Source organism: Anopheles stephensi, chromosome 3, assembly GCF_013141755.1.
Source record: "Anopheles stephensi strain Indian chromosome 3, UCI_ANSTEP_V1.0, whole genome shotgun sequence".
Lineage (NCBI taxonomy): Eukaryota > Metazoa > Arthropoda > Insecta > Diptera > Culicidae > Anopheles > Anopheles stephensi.
Window position 1 is genome coordinate 44,058,976 of NC_050203.1, and position 17,047 is coordinate 44,076,022.

Here is a 17,047-nt window from a genome sequence, read left to right on the forward strand (position 1 = left end):
GAGGACTTGTGCGAAATATTGTGTCGAATAATCTTACGCCATTATTACACCACTACCGAATAGTGAGTGTTTTGCATACGTTTATCGAAATGATTAACCGTTGTGCGTAGATTTTTCGCATAAGATTTATGCTGTGATGATATCTGATTTCCGTCGTTGCGCTTATGCTAAAGATGAAGCATTAAAGATTAATAGCATGTATGCTCGAACAAGACGTTGTATTATGGCACAATGTTTGAGATAGTTGCTAGCTAAGCTTTTGCTACAAGCCGCCAGCCGTGCCATCGTCCGCATTTGTGATAGTTTTTACAGTGCGCACACATCTTTTCCCTTCCTACAGTTGGTTTTAAAATCGTTTTTCGAACGACTATGACTTTCTGTGTCTATTTCTTGCATGTGAAATGAAACTCGTATTACCGCTCACCGGCGTGTCAGTTCGTTCAAGTGGTTTGCTACTTATCATGCACCTACGTTACTGGTAAGTCAAACGCTTCACGACAGGAAGCGATAGAATAGCTAAATGTAATGCGGAGGGATGAGCCAGTGAAGAAAAGGACCGCAACGCGTATTTAAACACGCAGTGTGAAGACACAAGCTTAGCCGATTGAGGAGGACTCGTGTAAATATAGCATGTTCCGTGCGTCTGAACTGTGGCGCTGGTCCGCCGTTCAGACACGAGTCTGCGGCTCCCTCTTATCCCAATCCACGGCCGGTTGTCAGCTGTTTGTAATCGAGAGTTGAGATTTTCGGTTCTGAAGCGCCGCGACGCATCTACGATGGAAATGTCCAAAAGCGACGACCCTCCTTCACCCATAAACGGTTCCGCGTTAGCGTTTCCATCCTCTGAAGTGCGGTGGATAATGAAAGTGTCACCAGGGGGCACAACACTAACCTTTTACTAAAATCCCGCACACGTCCTGCACATTAACAGCACCAGCTCACGAGTTTCCGTCGGGGGTGCATGGTGCACATAATTTATGTAAAATATATATCGCTAGTCAGGCGAGGGCTTCATTTTCATTTCTCACTTACCATTTCTGCACGCCGGTACGGGGACGGAAGGACATAACTTTTACTGACACTATATTGGTTGCAGTCATTACTTTGTATTACAACGATTCACTAATGTTGGTACAGCGATGGATGGCAAAAAACATTTGCAGTCGCTATTGGAATGATGAAAATAGCACATAACACTAGAAATCTCACCGATAAATGTTGTGAATAACGAACCGATTTTCCTTCACAACCACCGGTTAGGTGTATATGTAGGTAGTCAAGCTTGACCCAGTGGCACCGTGTTTGTCATGGTGTAAATTTTATCATTCACTCTCCTCCGACGGCCGGGAGTGTAGTGATGTACGGCTGCGAACGGCAGGTCCGACGTGACGTGAAGCCGCTCATGAAATCTTCGCACATTCATCCTCCGTTAAGGGCTCTAAAGAGCTTATTGATTTCGAGAAAACGAACATAAATTAACGAGCTAAATAACTTAATCCCTCCCGTTTGCCGGCGAGTGCGATCCAGCAACAGCTAGGCGGCGTCGGCGTTGAGTGAAAGCGAACTCGGCCGGGTGATGGAGCGAACTCCTGGCGCTCCTAATGCAGCCCTGAGCCCTGACGCAAAACAAAAACACTTTGAACAAATGGAAGAAGATGCTTATGTCAACATAAACATGACATAATTTTTAATGTCAAACGGTTGACAAGGGAGTCGAAAAACGGAGTATCTAGCGCTTTTGAAATTGATGGGCCGATCTATGGCCTACGAGATTTGAAGTGGCTTAACAGAATGTTGGGCGAGGCTACATGCCGAGAATAAACAGCCCCGGTACATATATTTGTTTGTAGTATGTGTGTGTGTGTGTTTTTCAAACATGGTCATACATGCACACAATTTTTACTGTCATTGGTTTAGGTTAAAAAGCGAAACATACAGTCAGGACGATTTAAGCCAGTAGCTTTTTAAATACCGTGCGCAACGATAATCACGCGGATATTAGTGGGAAAGAAACTCCAAATGGAAAGTATGACTGCTGTATAACTGCAGAACATTATTTCGGATATTGAGATCGGAACCTTCACACAGCTGGTTTTTTAACAATCTCACAGCAGCCTTTTCTGCCCTGCTTTTATACAGATTCCAGATTCCAGAAAACCGACCAACAATAAGCCCGGGTCATAAAACTGAACAGCCCGTCCAGCATTTCTACGATTCTAATTTTCTCCGTGCATCGCACTGAAGGACACACTCGAAGCAATGGAAAATGATTCTCAAGGATCTGCCCGGTTCAGAACAACAGAAATGTGTTGAAAAAAAAAATCCTTCCACCGACAATCCTCGTAAGCGTGCAGGACGGACGACGGGCCCAAGATGAGTGCTATTAAACAGTGCAATACGCCGACAAAGGTATTGGCTGGAGCAACAGCACACAAAACCGTTTTTTTTTTCGTTGACCGTTTCCTTCGCCGAATATTTTTTAGGGTCAGCAATTGTATTTGTTTATACTGTATACGTGTTTCTTTGCGACCTTCGGAATGGTATCTACCTGTGATGGGATCAAAATGTTTTAATAAGTCAAGCGCATCATCATGTGTAGCGCAGATTTGCACCTGGTTGTGGGAAAAAGAATGTGTGTTGGATTGTGACACGCACCTGAATCTGTAACATAACCGAGTACCACAGTAATAAGTTGTTTTTAGTGCAGCTGAAGACACCATGCCGCATACCAATCATGTGCTAATGTTTCCGCCCAACTATATAGCTTTTTCTTAAATGGAACGTTAGAAATGTTCCAAGTTGTTTAGTATGCCAGTAGGTCTTTTGGTAAATGGTATGGTATATTGTTGACTTTCTTTTACTTGCTTTGTCCAAAGCAATTCATATAGAACGGCCCGGCAGCAAAGGAGACTGCGCTGACGAAAACATGGCAGTGCCAGGGTTCAAATCTCATCCGGACTGAGGACTTGATTATCCAACTACGTTGTATCAATAAGTTTAGTCAGCCATTATTGTCAGACATGACCGAAAGAGGCCGTTACAGCAAAAAAAAGTCATCATCAAGACAGGACTGACTGTCCTACGTACGGGGAAACGACAGTCCGGAAGGGATTGAAAATTGGTCCTGTTGTGTGGTGAAACCGGCACGAGTATGGCCTAAAACTACCAAAGGACCGGACTTTACAAGTAGTAATTTACCCAATTATTCTTTTCCTTCGAGAGGAATTATTTTGATGCCTTCGGTTGTTTGTGAAAATTTGTGCTCTTTTCATTGTTTTTTCCAAAGCCCCTTCATGTCCCCAATAGCACGACAATCGTTTCAATTGGTTTTGATGTCGATTGCCGTTCAAAAGAGCCTGTTTTCGTTTTCTCATCCTAGCAACATTATGGTACGAGTTTGTCACCGAACTGTTGTCAATAAACTGTCGCTACCGTTTGGACAGGCGCACACACACTCGAAACAAGGAACCTGTGGCGCAAAAGGGGTATTCGCATAATAAAACATATTTTAATCCGTTTTAAACCGATTTTGTGGTATTATGCGTTATTATGGCGATACCGTCACCATGTCGACAGTTGCCGGTAGCGGTACTGCCGTATGATGATTATGATAAGGCTCCACAGATTCTACGCTATTTGTGCAAGAGTGTGCACGCAATCTCCATGCTGAGGGGCGGACAGGCGGCCGGACGCCTTGCTGCTGCTGCTGCTGCTGCTGGAGTGAGAGATTAAATATGAAGGATAAAAAAATGAAGTTATGGTCGAAGGTTCCGAAAGGATGAACCGATAACTGGTTGGCAGTAGGCAAAAAACAAATTACACCGATACGCAAGGATACGCGTGGCTGTTCCTAGTGAGATAATAATGGACCATACACCCAAGAGACATTTTGCCTTTCGGAGGTGGGGATAGCGCTGCCTATCACTCTGTCCTCACGGACGGAGGTGGTTTCGAATCGGCGTCGGTGGAAGGCTGGAACCGTGTGCCGTTTCAATTAAAGTTACGGTCATTAGGATTAATTTGATTATGTAGGAGGATTAGAAATACGTAAAATCGTCCTTCAGATTGTGTGCGGCGTAGATAGTTTTAGTTTATGTGCTGTGGTGGATTGCACCGATGGGGTGTCCATGAATCCAACGGGCTCCTGTTGCTTTCTATATTGTGGTTGTTTGCTGTATGGATGAGTTCCTGTGTATTTACTTTATGGGAAGAATGTTTTCTCAAAATTAGTTAGTTTTTTTATTCATCCTGGACGCATTGCTAAAATTAGTTAGTTATGGGAAAAAAGAAAGTTTGATATTTCAGAAGCTCGGTAAATGGTATAATACATATAGATTTATTGAGGTAGAACATTGGAGTATTATTGTAATATTTTAATAGAACCATATGTGCATTGGCAGCATATGATTCATTTGTTCATTCGTATAAACCGCGACATCAGTAAGGATTTAATGACAGAGCAGAAATTTATTACCGGCTTTTACACGCTTTGTTTACGTTTTCTGGCAATCACTCATTCGGTGCTCAGTGGAAAAAGAGTGACCTCCAACAAAGATGCTCGGTTTCCTGGTTTTCCATCCATGCGATGCGTAATGCTCCCGGAAATCTGCTGCGTCGTAGCAAAGGAAACTCCTGTCAAGCGTAGTTCATGTGGGCCCTTTCGTACGCCGGTTCATCCGCGCCGGTGCCTGGCCGAAGGCCGAGCACGAGCCGGAACAGCTGTTCGGGAATGCAGGGTTTGTTGATGGCCGCAATGAAATATGTTTTACAAAGAACATATTTTTTTTTACACGAATTATTGTTTCAACTACAGGCATTGATGCTCAAGCTGAAAATCATTGTTATATTATAAAATTTTAACAGAAAATTAAAAATTTTTTTTCAGCGAATTTGGTACTGTTTGACCGAAGTAGATTTAAAAGGTGTCCTTAGATCACACGTTACAAATTTTTTTAAATTGTTGAAATGAAATTGGCTCCGTGCAGGTAGGTTTTCATAAAGCAATCACAAAGAGAGAAAATTTCCCAAACACTCATGGGAAGCTGAAATTGGTATTCGGAAACATCCCATGGCCCGCAGCCGCTAGATACAAACTTTGTTTTCATTTTTTCTAATAAAAACACCGCAATGAAACAAAAGTTATAGGACCTAGCTGTTCTATAGCGAAAAAACTTAATTATTTTTTTATAATCACGGTCACACGCCGTATTGTGCGAAAAAACATTAATGAAATAAAATATTTCTCGCATTCCCTGTAATGGAAATGAACTAAAAACAACCCTCCTCATTGCACAGGGAACAGAGAAAGAAAAAGTGATTTCCTAATGCCCGAAGGAATTGTGATGCGAACCCTGGCTTTGCTGTAATTGGTACTGCGCTCGGCTCGGAATCGTTCATTCGGTTCAAGGCGCCAGGAAAGGGCCAACAGCATCACATGCAGCGCTGTATGTCAGTCGTAGCCTGTCTTTGGAACCTGGTGGTCTCGCTGTTCGAGGTGCGCGTGAAAAATGTCGTGTTGTTTCCCATTGGCTGAATAGTGGTGCTGGGGCAAAAGAGCTGCTGTTTCGTGAGTTTTGATTGCTTCAAACAACAACAAATAGTGGTTTAACCTTGGATGGAACGAATGTTAATCAATAGTGGTATGCGGTGAACATAAAAGCAAGCGGCAAAGGCTAGCGCATTGTGTAGTTTTATACGATGCGCCAAGTCCCTGTCAAACAAACACCAAGCGGAATGTACTGAATGTTGGAGAATGCATCTTTGCGTGCTAGTGATCGTTTACGTACGTTATGTGGGAAGCACTCTGCGTAAAACATAACAGTGTACTAATTTTCAATCAATTTGCCCACGGTTCTCCTATTTCCATCCGGGTGCAATATTTGTGTTTCTGCTTGGCTTTTTCCATCGCTTATCGTATAATTGAATACGTTTGTGCGTATTCTTAGTAATGATATGCAGTGTACCGATCAGAGTGATTTGTTTAAGATATAAAAGTGCGACCAAATATAAGGATGCAGTTCGTACATTAAACATCTATAAATACGGATTCGTTAAGTCCGATAAACGAGAAGTGTCAAGAACGAAAACTGGTGTGCAAGTATGGTAATTTATAAAGTTTGTGAATTCACAATTTCAGTGAAGATAGCTGGGTGTGTGCGTGTGTAAATCACTATGGGTAAAAGCATAATTTATTGAGTTGGATAAATTAAGGATCGCTAAGCACTTGAGCATCCGCCTGTGTTCATCATCATCGAGCTGTTGTTGGATGTAGCAATACATATTTTTTCGATGAGAAAATAATCTGATTGTTACTACGGTAACAACAAAGGCAGACTTACAGAAAAGGATTATCCTCCGTCTTTATTGGCGGGAATGGTTTCGGGAGCCGTGCCTCATACGTAACCACCTCGTCGTTGCTGGAACTCTGCTGGATAACCGTGGTAAGCAACCACCATGAGGTGCAAAGTGTTTACCCGAAGTCGCAAGAAGTGCTTTCGGATTACATTTCATATCTACGAGTGTGCTGCTCACAGATTCCAGCTCAGAATTCACTTTTTATCAAAATAATAAAAAAAAGATATCAGTAAAGTACGGTTGATCACCGGCAGTACATCGTGGTCGCAAGATAGATTTCCCTGCAGCAATGTACTGACAGCAAGCGGCAAGCATCAGCGCCACGCCGAGGAACTGGCAATGAGAAGAAGGATTGAGTGTAAAAGCAAAAGCTTTTCCCTGCGGAAGGATTAAGAACAAATTTTTCAGGATTATAAGGTGATTATTTGGAGATTTCTCTTCGTTTGGAAGGTTTTGCAAACTCTTTTATACATCTGTGCTTGCTTTGCACGTTTACGTCCTTACGTGTAGAAATTCATTATGTAGAAAGTGTTACACAACCGATACTTTGTCTGAATGAATGCTCGGTGTTAGTTGATGCAAATGTTTCGATGAAAAAAGCAATCTAAAAAAGGATTGAATACTTATGCTCATGTGCGCATATATTAAACATAGCGAAAAAGGTCTAAAAAATTTGTTTTCTTATAAGTTTGTCAGTCAACTGTCCCTGACCATACCATGCGGCGGTGCTGTCATATACACGAAGATTTTTGTTTTTGTTTGCCACGCCAGTTCGTGCAACAGGATACGGTAGTAGGTATTAAGGGCGACATTAATAAAATATTGTCATTGTAACCGTTCTTGATTGACAGATGAAGCAACACAGCGCAAAGCCTAAGCAAAGAAAGCAAAGGCTGATAGTATGTAGTGTCGGGCCCGAAAGCAAAACATCCACTTCTTGGTAGGAGGTTCTGCGGGTAGCAAAGAAGCTTTGGTTTGAAAACGGACCGAAGCAAGAGCATGAAAGACGATCCGAACTCTTCTTAATTTTTAGCGGGCTCTTTGATGTCTATCTATATGGCTTATTGCCCGCCCCGGCTGGCTGGTGTTACAACTTCCGTAGAAATTTCATGGGCCCTGATGGGCGTTTTATTATTAAAATATTCAAGGTTCTTTTTCTTCGGATGCTACGGGAGGGACCCCAAGCACATGACTTGTTGCTTGTTTTGTTTGATGTTTTTTTTTGGTGGAGTACAATATAGTTTCGTGAAGGGTTTTTGTTATGCTCTCATTAGCGCTCCCCGGTAGTGATACTTTTTTAAAGTTAAGAATTCTTTTTCATTTTAGTTAGTTTTCTTACAGGAGAGGCAAAAATTTGGAAACATATTTGAAATAGATTTGCTGAGAATTTCATGGTTTCTTCTACTTCTACTTGCTACTCGCTAAAAATTCATAGATTTCTAATAGCACTCAATCCTTAAACAAAGCAAAAGTATTAGGCAATGATAACAAAAAAAACCGCTGATTCATATTCTTTGTTTGTTTGTGTCTTACGCCCAAAACTGTAGCTCATCATCCCTCAAAGATGTTGTTTTCGCGATAAACTCACTGACTAGAGCACTAGAGAAAAGAGAGAGTGATTAGCAACCGCGCGGACAAATATTGACGCACACAGCTGTGCCTCGGCCTTAGACTGATGGGAAAAGCAGCCAAAGGGCAATGCAATTATTGGCCCAAAACGGAACAGCACATGGTCGCGGCTGATGAGATTTGCGATAGCCCAAGCAAACCACGAAGTTGCGGGTCTACACGCTCGCGAAAGTTAAACAACAGACAGCAGCGGTCGGAAGAAATGATGAATCAGGTTTCGGGAGGGGGCGCGTTCCAAGCAGGGCGGCACGGGTAGTTTGCAGCGCAATTTCGAGAACGGAGTCTAGGAATATAAAAATGACCAGGCCGATGCTACTACCGAGCTAAGCATTGGACTAAATGGTTTGCCTTAGGGCGCCACATTAGGATTCTTGGTGCGTGTTGTTGTTGTTGTTGCTGAAAAGTGTTGATAAGATAGATGGCCGATCATGCTACAGGCACTTGGTTGATTATAACTTTAGGAAGAATTTGATTAGTCTGAACATTTTCAACTTGCCGCACAGCACGCCGCTTGTCCGATAACTAGTTATCGTCTGAAAACGAGTTGTTAGATTAGTTAGGCATAGTTCACATTCACCGCTAGTCAGAATGCTCCCTTCGCCCGATTTTTCCTTTTGCGCTTGATGAAAATAAGGAAAAAGTAAGCAAGCACCGAGGGCAGGATAGACTTTTTATTCGTTAAAAATGAAAAGGGTACAGACCATTGCTCTAATGCCCCTTTTTTCATTATCTTGTCCGGACATAGCCCATTCGTAGCCATTTAAATGATTTAATCGTATCTTTTCAATCCTAGAAACGCTATTTTGGATAAGCAATCACATTCTTTCAAAGTCTATGTTGATTGTTGCAAGGAACTGTGCTAATTCGCAAAACGGATCAGTTGGGCGATACTCTTTGAGGTCGTTACTATGCATGTGCTATCTTGTAACCAACCAATAAGTGAGATCTATGCTGGGTCCTCTCCTTAGCCTTCCTGGGCAATATTCCTTTCCCCTGTACAAATTTCGCAGGGCTTCCGCTTTGCATTGGTCATTAATCTTATTGCCAGATCAGCAGTAAAAACATATTCACCCTCTTGATACAATGGCAGCAACAGCACCAGGAATTATTGTGGGAAAGGTCGCACTCGCTTGTTCTCGTTTCGGTCCACTTTTTCAGCGGAAACCTCCGGCTAATCGTTCCGAATCGTTTGTATGTTTTCTTAGCACAAAATGCGGACCAGCATGCAAGAGCATTGTAGTTTCCTTCTTTTTTTTGCTGTGCATTATGGTGAAGGAGGAATGGTCTGTGTGCGTGTGTGTGTCTGCTTCACGCAGGATATCTTTTCGGGTACAGCATAAACAAAGTTTGGAAGTGGCTGGTTACGCACTGAAGGAACTGCAAAATAGTTCACAGCTCTATAGCCCTGCTGCGCGAACGGTGAATTGTATGGCATAGAAACAGGGAAGGACATCCAGTTTTGGGATGGAACTCCCTGGCCACAGCTGTGTTGCATGTTTTGTTTTCACATATCAGTTTCTCTTCCTTCACTTTTAACACTCAATCTGTCCCTGATCAATGCCGTCGGTAATGCTTGCGCAAATGGCAAAGCACAACGACTGCACACCGTGGCGTGGGAAGGCAAACAGAAGAAGAAGGAAAAAAAAACTGGCTGGAATCCCATAAATTAGTCATCGAACCTATCGGGTACTGCTCCTTGTTTGGTTGTTTCAGCGTGTGACGTGAAATCATGTAGCTCTTCTCCGCTCGATGCTGTATGCCATTTCGCATTAGCAACTGCCTGAAACGATCGCTCTATGATCAAAGCACATGTCTGCTTGTACTATGTGGAGATGAAAGTTTGAAAGTATTTTTTGCACCCGGTTTACCATTGTTTTCGCATGGTAGACACTATTTAGAACGCTTCATCAACAAGGACACTCGGTAGGTAGGAATTCGAAAAAAGAAGAGCGACAGCACAACGCGCTAAGTGCATGAACTGTCTCAGCTGTTACAAGGAAGATGGCAAGTGACCGTTTGAGTGTGTGCAAGAAAGATCAGTTTTCACTATAAATAGAAAGAAAGATACTGGCGCGAGCAGCGATTAAAGCATTTGCTGCATGGGAGACGCACCATTGATGACTAATGCAGCGGCGGCTACTAAAATTGCGAGTCGATGACACACGGCCATCGCACGGGTAACGGATGAGTGATGGTCGTCGGCTAATAGAAGAAAGCGGCTACGGTTGTCGAAAAACGTGCTCGAGAAAAGTTACACATGTACATTTTAGCAGTAATTTGTAGGACAAGCAGGTGTATGTTTTCACGGCTTTAATTACCACCGTAAGACGAGGAGACGCGTTTGATGAAAATATGCTCGATCATCTCTCGTGTTATGGCTCACCGAATGTGGATTGTATGGAAGAAAGTGTTGGGAAATAATATCACTCAGTCGAGACTCCGAGGGCCCAACTCGATGAGACGCGACTTCCAATCACTTCGGAGCGCAATACTTCAAGACCTCCTCTGCGGTCTGATATCATAATTTATGGGCGTTTTACCAGTATTTTTAGCTTTTTCATCCAACCATCACTGCTAGAGACACCTTTCACTACGTTGCATTGGGTTGGACGGACAGTGTAATGCGTGTAATGTTTGACGCCCGGTGCAGCAACAGCAGCAGCAATGGCTTAAAACTACGCTTTGGTTCGGTTGTTAGAATGCAGTCACACTAATGATGATAAACGCCTCCGTACTGTATGCGCTTGGCCGTGGTGAGTAGCTTACATTCCACAGTTATCATCCCTATCAAAACGCGGCTGAATTGACTGTGGGGTTGTACGGTGGTTGGCTGCTCAGGAGTGTTGTGCTGTTTGTGCTCAAGTGTCGACGGAAAATGTGTAGAGAGCTATTGAAAAATCAACCACGCCGACGGTCTCGCTTATTTCCCGGCGACTTCGGGTGAAAGCATACCAAGGTGCGTGTGGAAGCAGAACCCGGAGATTCATAAAGCAGCATGATACCGGGGGATCAGTTGGTAGTCCTTGCCAGTGCTGCCACCTCCTGCCCAAGGATCACAGGGGGCAACAACAATATTGCTCAGATGGGTTTTCCTCCGTGCCTCGTTCGTCTTTTACCTCCTGCTGCAAATTGTTTCTTGGGGTGATTTTATACCCGAGAACGCACCTTCCACCCTGAAGTGCCCCGAAAGCGGTGGAGAGATTATTTTCTTTAGAGTTTAGTAAGCAACACAAAAATACAGCGGTTTAATAAATCAGCATTAGAGCAGCACCGGGAAACGATTGTAAAAAATGATGAAAAGTAAAATTCATTAAAGATTCTCAACAATGGGAATGCTGCTGTTGCTGCCGGTGCTGCGAAGCGTTAAAGTTGGTGAAGATTTCTTCGTGTTACACTTTACGGTTTATTGCCAGCGCTTTTATGTGTAAGAGCGTGTGAACGGTTCTCGCTGGTTTGGAACAGTTTGGAGTCGTGAACAATATGCTTGGCATCATGTGGTTAGATGGTAGAAGTCATGGATAATGTTTTTCAGACCAACAAAAGATTGTTAGAATCACCCAAAGCACCACAAACTCGACATTTGCATTTGCACACCATCAGCATTTTTATTGCTACCCTAGACTGTATCAAATTGATCTACATTAATAGTTGAAAATAATTACAACGTACTAAATGCATATTATGTATTTTCCCATCCACAGGTTCGCACTGTAAACTGCTCCTTCGATCAGATGAGCTGAACTGGTAATACGAATGTGTGTGAGTGCGTGCAATACTCCAGCAATATAATTGAATTCACTTCCTGAATAGCTCCATCGTAAAGTTTCATAACTCATGATATCATCGAGCATCCCTGCGATGAGAGTATTTGCCCGAGAGATGTGATGGCAGAGCATGGTACATCATGTGACAGCACGCCATCGGCCAGACATCAATAATATTCCTCTTTAATCAAAAGATAGACGATGTCACTCAATCAATTCTGCGGTAGTGAATACAGGCAACAAATCAGACAGTGAACAGCAACGCCACAGGAACCCGAACCGTATTGGTGCTACACGGAAGCGCATGGGAGTGCAGTCGGGCTCGGCTGTCTAGCAGCAGAGTTGTTGTTTGAAGTCTTGAAGTGAAATCCTTAAGTCATTGCACAAATTGTTTTTCGTTTTCATGCGAATCTTTCATTAGTCGTGCATAAAATATGTGCATGTGTGTTTATTTGGGCAGATAATCATATTACTTTGGAAGAGTGTCGATCAGTGCCAGTATATAATGAAATGAAAAATATTTGCCTATTGTTTTATGCTGGCAGTGAAAATATATATATCTTAAAATGTGCAGTGCTTAGTGAGGTGTGCTGCTGTATGAAAGTGAAGCAGATCTCATGGCGATAATATTCATGCTAAATAAGATGGATCGATAATCAACCGGGGAAGCACAGTGAAGTGAAGTTAAGTGAAGCTGTAACTGAAGGAGCATATATGTTATCTTATTAAACCTGCCCGAAATAATACGACGACAGGCGACGGGACGGGAAACAACGCGCTTGGTTGGGACCGAGCAACTCGGAAGCAAAATGACTTTTGTCACTGATGTTGGCATTCATCATTTCGTGGCATGGTTCCTGCTAATGTGCAGTGGCATTTCAACGCAAGCACTAGGTGAGTTGATGTAACAAATGGTATCGTTTGCATAGATTAAATGAAAATTCATGATAGGGCGTCTTTATTGATGTGCTTTATTCATGTGCTTGTAAGGCCTGCCTCCTCTGCTTCATTGTGCTGAGAAGATGATCACCTCATCCATTCTTTTTCGGTAGCATTGTAACGTGTATTTTCGTTAGCGTAATTGAAGATCATGAAATGACTTCTGATGTGAACGAATGTACAATGTGTGGTGGTAGTGAGTTATTAACATATACGTAATTATATTTCTTGTGTCACACAAATACGGAAAACATTGCAAACAAGTGTTTGCTTCCTTACGGATACGGATCTAGTGGAGTCCTCATTTGTAGAGTGCAATTTTATCCTTCATCAATAATTTCCGTTGTGTTAAGGTACTGTGCCCCGTCAGGGGCCTTGTGGTTAAAACAGCATATTTATTTTCATTGATATGCCTCCCCTGGATGGTGATATGCTCCCCTGAAACTCTGATGGTTTCTTCATGCTTTTGCAGCATTGGCCATGTAGCACAAAAGCTGACAACAACCCTTGAACCGTTTTCATTCAAGCACCAAAAGGGGGAAGAAAACAAAAGTTAATCCATACCGGAAGAATAAGGATTTGCTAGTGCCTTGCTAGAGCCTCGTGCTCACACGTGGTGGCTTGAATAAACCCTATCCCAACGCTGCAGTCATTCCAGGAGTCTAATTAATTTTTGAAGCTAATGCTTTCTTGGCAAAAATACGAAAGTAGGTGAGATATTGATCTTGTTTGATTGTTTCGCAAGCCTTCTCATGTTACCCTTTTCTTGGAATCGTTTGTTTTCGCCTGTGTTCGCATTTGATGTTTTCGTTAACCCTACGGAACCCCTTTACTCACAATGAGTTTGGAAAACCTGATATAAGCGCTGCTGTTATGCTTTTGATCATTAACTTGCTTGAAGAATGTGAAGCATGCTGTCGTGGATGAAATCAAACGTACAGGCTAGGCTAGTACAACAAATTGTGATATCATGGGCGAGTATCGGGTTAAGCCGTGTTTATGAAGGTTTGCTTATAAATTAAGTTGACTTTTTTTTGCTGGTGACTTTGAAACAATGATGTCCTTAAAGTATTTGCAATGCTACCCTTTCGAAACAAATGCCCGCTTATACTTTGCGCCAATCCAGCAAATTTTAATCAACTGTAAATTTCATTAGCTCACAGTGCTTTGGTTCCGAAAATGTAACGAAACATATGGCTAATTTTCGCCACACACAGTCGGCCCAAACGGACGCTCTACAGCCAATTAAAACTTAAATAGGAAAGCAAAAAAAAAACGGTTCCACCAATCCTGTAAGCTGTTGCATATCCAGGCTTTATGGCTTTAGTGCGTTATAATCCATGCGGATTCATCGATGGGATTACCGCACAACTGTTGGCCACACGCGCACACGCACTGAGAAGGGTCCTTTTTTAGGTCCAAAACTCTGGGTCTGGGGTGATTTGAAGATAGAATTCCGGGAGGGTGAGTAACGAAAGAAAAAAAAAAAAACTATAGCGAATCGATCCACCCAATCAACCAGGGAGTTGTTGTTCAGCCAGAGGGACAGCTCATAATTTTCTGTACCCCTGGGCCGGTCCTCAAATGATGGGAAAAGGACCCTGCCGTTTGTTGCGCAGGGTCTCGCCTCCGATTTTTTCCGACATTTTCAATGATACAGTAGAACGGCTTGCATTGCACGAACCTTTCGACAGTGATCATGACGCTGCGAGGGGTTTCCTATTGTTGATTATTGAAAACACCAAAAGTGCGTCAAAATGCGGGATCAAATCTGGCTGGCTTAGGGTTCCGAAACTGGGGTTTCGCTCTTGTCACTCACCAGGTGGCGATGTTCTGCAAAATCAGTGGAAAAGTTTCGCTCGCTGGCAAAGTTGTAGTTTCCATTCGTGCTATGTGGTTCGTACGCTTTTGTCATGTTTGATTTATAGCGAGAAAAAAGCGTTATAGTAAAAAAGGACATTTTACCTTCAGTTCGCTATCGGGAATGTTAGAATCATGTATTTGAGTGCTGAAGTAAGGTTTAAACTTTAGTAGAAACAATTAATACAATGTATTGCAGTTAGCAGACAGCCTAGTTTAAACGAAGCGAATTTTTCATTTGGAATCTACGTTCAGCTTCATTCTTCTTCTTCCTTGGCACTACAACCTCTAGAGGTCTCGGCCTGCCATTACTGGCTTTCTTTGACTTGATTTTACCCGCAACAAAGTAGTAAGCACTGCGTACGGGGAGGCGGTCTGCATGGGATTTGAACCCCGGTACTGCTGCGTGAAGAGCGGCACCGTAATCGCCTCGGCCACCGGACCGACTCCGTTCAGCTTCATTAGCCGAATATAATTAACTTAACGTGCACCTTAAACGAGTGAATCCATATTTTGTTTGAAGAAAAGGAGATGGTGTGCCGTGTGCGGAAACACCACCTTTGACTAAAACACTGAACGAGAGCAGTTTTCGATGCCATCATGCTGATAGCATCTTATTTACACTCAGCTGATTCTGTTGACGGTTACTTTCATCCTGGAATCCACATCCACAGGATGGGGAAAAAATCTTTCACAAATTTAATGTTTACAGTGTGCTGCTACGTTGAAAGCGGCACACACAGTCAAGAAAGCCGACAAGCATCAACTCATTAGCCTAATGAAAAGATCTGCTTGAGCAGATTAGCATGAATATGGGGAAGCCTTTCGCTGGCAGTGTACTGTAATGTATTCCAAAACCGGTGTGATTAAATGGTGGTTTTGTATGAGCTTGGCTCAGATGCATTTGGGAAAAGGAAGTACACTGAACGGCGTTGCTGACGTTTAGCACGTGTGTGTGCGTGCGCGATCCAGCTATGATTAAGTTGGGTGGGTTGTTCTTGTGTTTTTCTTCCTACCGGAACAGAACTATTTTTAACACCAACACACCAAATATGTCCACACATCAACACCGAACGTATCTGGGGTTTTTGGGAGAGAATCGCTTAAACTGCTGATATCACATATCAGAGCAAACTTTTCTAGAGTTTCTGAGTAGTAGTGTCTAATTGATGAGGATAAAATCATTCCGATAGACACGGTTTTGCCTTACGCGGAAAATTTTGCGAAGTACACGTTACACTTCGTGGGCGACTAGAGAACCGACTCTCTCACATTACACGGAACTGGGAAGGACTAATGTAATGTATACTATCGGCAATCACGTTTTTCACTTGCTCATCCAATGATCAAAGTGCATTTTCGGCTACCGTCCATTAATTAAACGAAAGTAAATGATGGATGATGAAGTGGTAGCATGTTACTGGTGGTGGTAGATTATTTTGGGCCAGTATTAATTTAATACTATCTCCATTAAGGTAATTATTGCTTTCACCGCTATCGATTGCTTCTGTGCTGCCGGGAGTTAACTTCGAGTACCTTCAATAGATCTACTCTGGGAGTAGGAAGGTTCAATATTTTGTTGCAAGAAATGATTCGATATTTTTTTGTTTTTTGGGGTCCGTGAACCCAATCGATGTCCTTAGCCTGAGAGGTATGAACACTAATATGATATCGGATTTAAGGAAATTAATTCTGCACACCGTGTGGCAGTTGCGGTACATTTTCTAATCAAGAAATTACTTTTCTTCCGGTGGTTATTGCTCGTGTTGTGACAATATTGTAATGAACATTTCAACAAAAGGCGCCCTGTGCCGTGGGTTGAGGCGAATCGTAAAAAAGAAAAACGCTCCTGTTGATGTCAAATTTGTTGTTGGGTGAATGATATTTTTCATCACTCAAAAGTACGTCCGGCCAAATTATTCCTGTGAAGTGAGGATTATTTGCCATTTGTCCAAATGTGATTCAATGAAATTGTGCCACACACTACACTTCGTCCCATCCATCCACAGCCGCACCTACAAAAGCAGGGGCAGCTTTTGACCTTAAGCATGAAGAATCTGTACCACCAGCCGCAGTAAGAATGGTACGGAAGCCGTAAACATTATCAGAGAAGATTGTTTTGTGTGTGTGTGTGTGCTTTTTTTGGTTGGTTCGGTAATCGTTCAAGCCATACTGTTAAATTAATTCATCGGCCTTGTAGCATTTTACGGCCGCTCTCGGACATTGATGGCTCTTATCATGAAGATAGAAACCTTTGTACGGTCAGTAATAAAATAACGCATGGCGTAATCTTTTAATTACTGCTTACTTTCCGTATTATTTAGAACGTTTGTGACACAATAAATCAAAACTCTGGTGCTTCAGAGGCACAACACAATAAACAAAAGTGGCATAAATATTCATTTTTTGTGGAGAAACACTAAAACCATTCACTAGCTTCATTATTGGTAGCACCAATTGGTGACCAATAAAACTTTGTGCAACATATAAATCATACAAAT

General features: G+C 42.5%; 1 protein-coding gene across 1 annotated transcript in view; it reads left to right on the forward strand.

Annotated features, from left to right (window-relative positions):
* Positions 1-5,415: 5,415 nt before the first annotated feature.
* LOC118511006 (roundabout homolog 2) overlaps positions 5,416-17,047 on the forward strand; it is a 31,496-nt gene continuing 19,864 nt past the window's right edge. The window contains exons 1-2 of the mRNA XM_036053523.1: positions 5,416-5,566; positions 12,322-12,641. Coding sequence (XP_035909416.1) covers positions 12,557-12,641 — 85 coding nt within the window. The 5' untranslated portion in view covers positions 5,416-5,566; positions 12,322-12,556. The remainder of the gene's footprint in view (positions 5,567-12,321; positions 12,642-17,047) is intronic.